Source organism: Oncorhynchus keta, unplaced genomic scaffold (genome assembly GCF_023373465.1).
Source record: "Oncorhynchus keta strain PuntledgeMale-10-30-2019 unplaced genomic scaffold, Oket_V2 Un_scaffold_5510_pilon_pilon, whole genome shotgun sequence".
NCBI lineage: Eukaryota > Metazoa > Chordata > Actinopteri > Salmoniformes > Salmonidae > Oncorhynchus > Oncorhynchus keta.
Window position 1 is genome coordinate 71,130 of NW_026290963.1, and position 6,808 is coordinate 77,937.

A 6,808-nucleotide genomic window follows, 5' to 3' on the forward strand; every position below is an offset into this window, starting at 1 on the left:
TATTGGAAGGGCATGCTAGTACCACTCAAAAGTCAACTCAAACGGGTAGCAACAACCTGTAATGTAGTTATCTTTTAGCTATATGTATTTCAAGGGATGTAAACAATACTGCCTGTTTCAGACAATATCTTGAGCACAGCCACATAGCCTAGCCTAGTGCTTGCTATGAAATATAAATTCCAAAACTGTGTGTACCACATAGCTCCCAAAATGTCTTCCCACTGTAAACTAAGCCTAAGGAGGGTGTCTGTGAGATCAAAGTCATCTTGGTGTTGGTGACAGTGTCCTTACATGACACAGTAGGTTGGTGGCTCATTGGTAGCCTAGCGGTTAGAGCGTTGAGCCAGTAACTGAAAGTCACTAGTTCAAATACCCATGCCGACAAGGGGAAAAATATGCCGATGTGCCCTTGAGCAAGGCACTGATCCATAATTTACTCCAAGGGCGCCGTATTACTATGCCAGACCCTGTAAAACAACACATTTCACCGGACCTACCTGGTGTATGTGACAATAAAACATGTTATTTTGTTATGGAATGGTATCTAACTCATCAATCACAGGGTTTCCATGTGTTTGGTACCATTCCATTCACTCCATTCCAGCCATTATTATGGTCTGTCCTCCCCCCAGCAGCCTCCTGTGTTAGATACATACCTATTCTTTCATTCAATGCCATTCCATTCACTCCATTCCAGCCATTATTATGGTCTGTCCTCCCCTCAGCAGCCTCCTGTGTTAGATACATACCTATTCTTTCGTTCAATGCCATTCCAACAGTGCAGGGAATGGTATGTGCGATCCAGAGGAAAGCTGCCCATTTTAGCAAGCAACTCATGTCTTGTCTTCTCTGATGCAAGAGAAAATACTCCTTCAAAACCTAAAATAAAACACAAGTTAGTTATTCAAATAGTACGCCTACATCTTACAGTAAAATATGAATGAATTCCATACATTTGTTTTGAAATTAATTATATTAATGAAGTATGTGAAGTATTAGTAATCTATTACACAGAAAACTGTCAAATGAGATGCGCCTTTTCTACCCCCTAATGAAAAGTGTGTACTGCAAATGTAATGTGTGTCGTATCACAGTTGAAAATAACCAATGCTCCGCTGCAGACCTCAACTGAAGGCGTGAGAGCAAGGTGCGACAGGTCCACTGCAAGAGTTGCTGCGTTATTATGGCGCAATCATATCACCAGGAAAATAGGCTAAACAGAAGAGTCACACTTTGTAGGCTATACCAAACTGAAACAAATAGAATGGGGTCGGCTATGTAGAACTAGTCGAAATTATGAATTTGAACCTGAACATAACTGTCCCGGGTCAGTATGACACAGATCACGTTCGTAGTGAGATGAGATCACGCGCACTATGCCAACTGACAAAATACAACTTCGATGGAGAGATGCCAAATTCCTCAAACGTGCCAATCTCACAATTCAAACCAGTGATAATGTCTGTCGGACATTGAAAAGCGCCACAGCTGCAACTCAGATTGTTTGGAACTAGCGGACGAGACATTCCATGATAGTCTATTCCATTTATGCGATATTCATATTTTCACATATTCAAGGCTCCTCAATCATTAGATATACTTACCAAATTACGCGTAATTATTCATTCCGTTCACTGCAGCCTAATACGGTTCTTGCGAGCATATGGACAAACTGCATGCTACACAAGTGTTACACACAGTATAGCCTATTTACACGAACATAACGGAATGTTCATACATCATTTCGAGTGACTGAAGCCGTCCCGTAAAGACAGACAAGTTCCAGAACATGAACTAAAGCTGTGCGCAAAACCACTAAAGTGCCAAACTACGACAAGGCTAGACGCACTAACCAAGGACCCCTACTTATAAATTCGTATCGATACATGGCATTACAGAGGAGGATTTCAAGCAGCCATTATTATTCAACCTGTAAATTATGAATATCAAACCAAACCGGTCTACTTACAATTGGTGAGAAAGTTTCCTCCAGCATAAAAACGCATTAATCCATGAACGTTTATGAACGCATGTTTGGAAAAATAGTCGGTTGCTATTCCAAAGTACACTTGTAAAGAAATAAAAGTGAGAATGGGATCTCTTACTAGATCCTCGTGTCCTTATTAGTCGCACCGACTGACTGACCCTCCCACTCTCTCATTAGGCTACTGGAATGCATGGAGGACCCCAAGTCCGCCACCGGTGGAGGCATTACAATGGAAACGCTCCACAATTTGGATGAGAAAACAATATTTATGAATGAGAAAATAATTGATTTAGTTATGAGATTATTGTTGTTTGACTGAGAACATCACATACAGTATACATCATTTATGTGAAATAAACTGGTGCTCAAATTATGTAATGAGTAATTCAATTATTTTCATTATTTTTCTTCCATCCACACTGTGTTAAATTAGAATTTGGAGCCAAACATTTCCTCTGCCAACAATAATGTTCATAATGTATGGATTAAATATTGATTTATTGATCGAGAACATGAACTGGTGATGAAATACAGTACTTTGCTAGCTATAACCTCCAACTCAATGTTGCCTGATAGTCAATATTATGGGTTTTCTTGGTGAGTTTGATCACCACCTTGAATTGTACCTAGGCTTTGCTAGATAGTTCCATAGGAGTTGGGGTCTATTTTAGTCTCAGACTCAAATGCCACAACAGAATGTTTTGCAATCTCCTTGAGGATGGGGCTAAAGGGCTCATGTAGAGTTTTACACCAAGTTAGAATGAACCCTATGGTGCTGAAGGGCTCATGTAGAGTTTTACACCAAGTTAGAATGAACCCTAATGGTGCTGAAGGGCTCATGTAGAGTTTTCCACCAAGTTAGAATGAGCCCTATGGTGCTGAAGGGCTCATGTAGAGTTTTACACCAAGTTAGAATGAACTCTATGGTGCTTGAAATGTTTATCCAAAATCTTTTCACAAGGAACATAAGGAATAGTTATTTAAGATATATATTTAATATATGCTGAACAAAAATATAAACGCAACATACAACAATACCAACGATTTTTCAGAGTCACAGTTCATATAAGGAAATCATTCAATTGAAAAAAATTATTAGAGCCTAATCTGTGGATTTCACATAACTGGGCAGAGGCGCAGTCATGGGTGGGCCTGGGAGGGCACAGGCCCACCTACTGGGGAGCCAGGTTCACCCACTGGGGAGCCAGGTTCACCCACTGGGGAGCCAGGTTCACCCACTGGGGAGCCAGGTTCACCCACTGGGGAGCCAGGCCCAGCCAATCAGAATGAGTTTTTCCCCACAAAAAGCCTTTATTACAGCCAGAAATACTCCTCAGTTTCATTCTCTAAAATTAGGTTGGAGGCGGCCCATGGTAGAGAAATTAACATTCACTTATCTGGCAACAGCTCTGGTGGACATTCCTGAAGTCAGCACGCCAATTGCACACTCCCTCAAAACTTGAGATGTCTGTGGCATTGTGTTATGTGACAAAATTGTATATTTTAGAGTAGCCTTTTGTCTCCAGCACAAGGTGCACCTGTGTAATGATTATGCTGTTTAATCTGCTTCTTGATATGCCACACATGTCAGTTGGATAGATTATCTTGGAAAAGGAGAAATGCTCACAAGCCAGAATGTAAACAAATGTGTGCACAAAATTAGAGAGAAATAAGCTTTTTTTTGCGAATGGAACATTTCTGGGATCTTTTTATTTCAGCTCATGAAACATGGGAACAACACTTTACATGTTGTGTTTATATTTTTGTTCAGTGTAGTTTGAAAATAATAAGTAGGCCTGTCTTTATTCTGAGATATTGTCAGAGCCCAAGGTGAAGTAGAGTTGAAGTGGAGGGCCAGCAGCATCACAGTGATAATGGACATCTAGCCTTGTTTGTAACTTCATGGTTTATTCACAACTGATCTAAGAATGAAGAAAAGCCTGTGATACCTTTTCATCTGCAGGCACCCCATTGACCCCATACAACTTCAACACATTCTGTAAAAGACATAACGAGTGAGTACAGAGATTATGCTAATTGCATGATAAATATATGATGGAAAGACTACATGGAATACCTGAAAACTACATTGTTAAATCTAAACGGATATTTTATTCCTTCTCTCCAGTCTCCATATAGCTATTGGTAAAGAAGATATTAAATATTCAAAGAGATATTCATATACACTATATATATATATGTATGTTTAAACAGTAATACATGGTCAGAGTAAAAATAGTTTCACGAACTTCGGCAACAGATAAAGAACTCCACCTCCACACAAATAAGTCATGCCATTGAAGTAAACACTAGTTACCTCCCTTACCTTCCTTGGTACCTCCCTTCATACCAGCAGCCATTTATGAAGTATTTATATGTTATTCTAGTCTGTTCTATTCTATTCTATTTTATTGTGTTCTATTCTGTTCTGTTCTATTCGGTTCTCTTCCATTCTATTTTGTTCTATTCTGCACCTGTACATAGCCAATCTGTAAACAGACCATTCAACTACCTCATCCCCATACTGTATTTGTTTATTTATCTTGCTCCTTTGCACCCCAGTATCTCTACTTTCACATTCATCTTCTGCACATCTCCCATTCCAGTGTTTAATTGCTATATTGTAATTACTTCACCACCATGGCCTATTTATTCCCTTAACTCCCTTATCCTACATCATTTCTACTCACTGCATATATACTTTTTGTTTAACTTTTTTTCTACTGTAATATTGACTGTATGTTTGTTTATTCCATGTGTAATTATGTGTTGTTGTATCAGTAGGCATGGATCTGGGACAGGACATCATCCAATCAGTCGGCATGGATCTGGGACATCATCCAGTCAGTAGGCATGGATCTGGGACATCATCCAATCAGTAGGCATGGATCTGGGACATAAAACCAATCAGTAGGCATGGATCTGGGACATCATCCAATCAGTAGGCATGGATCTGGGACATCATCCAATCAGTAGGCATGGATCTGGGACATCATCCAATCAGTAGGCATGGATCTGGGACATCATCCAATCAGTAGGCATGGATCTGGGACATCATCCAATCAGTAGGCATGGATCTGGGACATCATCCAATCAGTAGGAATGGATATGGGACATGTGTATGATTAGCTTTATACTGCAAAGAGGCCTGAAAATAGGTGTTTTCTAAGCAAACACATTAGCATGGCTGCATTGTGTGGTGGTCCACCTGCCTATAAGCATTGGTGTACTGTACACTGTACCTATATGAGCTCTCATTGTGCCTTTCAGGTTATTATTGCCTTGAGGCTGATGTTCAACACCTGCCTTTTAACTGGATATGAAATGCATAGGAACATCTTTATCTATGGATGATGTATTAAATCCTGTATTCTAAAAATATCATACAGTCTGCTTGTAAACCCAGTAAAATGTTTAGTCACTCACATGGAAGATCAACCCGTATTGCCCTGGGCCTTGCATGTGACAAAGCAAATGGTTTTAGTGATAAAATGATTTGGTAAAAAGCATACTATGTCTCAGAAATGCAAATGCAGACATTATGTTGAGTTCTGAGTTATGTTGAGGTCACTGCTACCTGCCATTGTGCATAGAGAAACAGGTAATGGCCTAACCTCAAAAATCCTAAACAAGATCAATTCATTTTACTGTTGGGGCAGAGTGCCCATACAGACATTTATTGAATAAAAGCTCAATACATAGAAACAAAGATAAAGTAAAGAAGAAACCCGATGCCAGAAATGTTTTGATAGCTTAGAGTCCACTGGCTGTGTCTGTTGTCTGTTTCGATGCAGCCAACTTCAAATGAAGAATACCGTCAGTGTGCTTAATCAATGCAGTAGAACACGACATTAAATTCAATGTGTGTGTGTGTGTGTGACAGGTTTCTCCAGTACAGTGGTTAATCAATTCCTTATTCCTGAACCTAACCTCTGATTTGGAACAATGGTCCTTACTTGAGGAGAATCCTGATAGGTTGATGTTCGTCCTCCAGGAGTCACAATGAACAACCAGGGTTGACATTGTCCTGTCAGGGCTGAGGGACGTCCTAAAATGTACACAGGAAGGGATATTTATAACTTTATGAATACCTCTATTTTAAAGGGATCGTTCATTCAAATCACAAATGACATGTTTGTTTCCTTACCTTATATCAGTCTAATGTTGTAGTCCAGGACAGAGGGCAATCCCCTCATTGGGTTTCATTAACTCATTGTGATGTAGAAGTCCGTCACTGGCCGCGGGCAGCATTTGGTTCTTTAACGCACACACATATTCATCACTCCTCCCTGCGCCATTATAAGATAAGTTAACAATGTGGGTCGACACACAAATTAACTTCTGTCTTGGTGCATGCATTTCACACTTGTCAGTGTTCATATTTGAGAGATACAATAATTATTATACTTATCAATGTTGTGGATGAGCGCATTGTTTGTTTGTCTGTTCCTCTCTCTCCATCTCTGTAGCTTCCGGGTATGCTGGAAAAGGACCCGAGCTAAGGGAATTGGGTTGGCTTTATAGTGCCTGTCCCAAATGGCTCATTAATGCATATGGGCATATTGAAAGATATTGTCAGTAGTGATGTAATGTTGTAAATGTTATGTTGTGATATTGTTTAAAACCGTGTTGCAATGTATATCCTTTAGTATGTTTAGTTCATGGAAAATGTAGGTTTGTATTGTTAATTGATTAATTAATTAGGGTTAATTGTTCTGAGGGGAGGGGCTAGCCCTACAAAAGGAGCCTCTCTTTCAGTCATAGGAGGGCATTTTGGATTGAGCTGTGGATGGGGCAGCATTGTTTTTAAGCTGTCCCATA

The 6,808-nt window shown here is 39.8% G+C and overlaps 1 protein-coding gene and 1 long non-coding RNA gene across 3 annotated transcripts in view; both read right to left on the reverse strand.

The window, feature by feature from the left end:
• LOC118376755 (collagen alpha-1(XIX) chain) overlaps positions 1 to 2,312 on the reverse strand; it is a gene marked incomplete at its 3' end in the record, with an annotated part of 68,826 nt that extends 66,514 nt beyond the window's left edge. The window contains exons 1-2 of the mRNA XM_052517035.1: positions 1,970 to 2,312; positions 750 to 879 (exon numbers count right to left, since the gene is read on the reverse strand). Of these exons, the coding sequence (XP_052372995.1) occupies positions 750 to 879; positions 1,970 to 1,996 (157 nt within the window). The remainder of the gene's footprint in view (positions 1 to 749; positions 880 to 1,969) is intronic.
• Positions 2,313 to 4,907: 2,595 nt separating this feature from the next.
• LOC127929193 (uncharacterized) lies at positions 4,908 to 6,399 on the reverse strand. 2 transcript variants are annotated; one of them, XR_008133777.1, is made up of 3 exons: positions 6,135 to 6,399; positions 5,944 to 6,035; positions 4,908 to 5,033 (listed from the first exon to the last, which is right to left on the reverse strand). It is a non-coding gene; the product is annotated as an uncharacterized LOC127929193 (long non-coding RNA). The 2 variants fall into 2 exon arrangements; XR_008133776.1 differs by having other exon boundaries at positions 4,939 to 5,064.
• Positions 6,400 to 6,808: the final 409 nt, after the last annotated feature.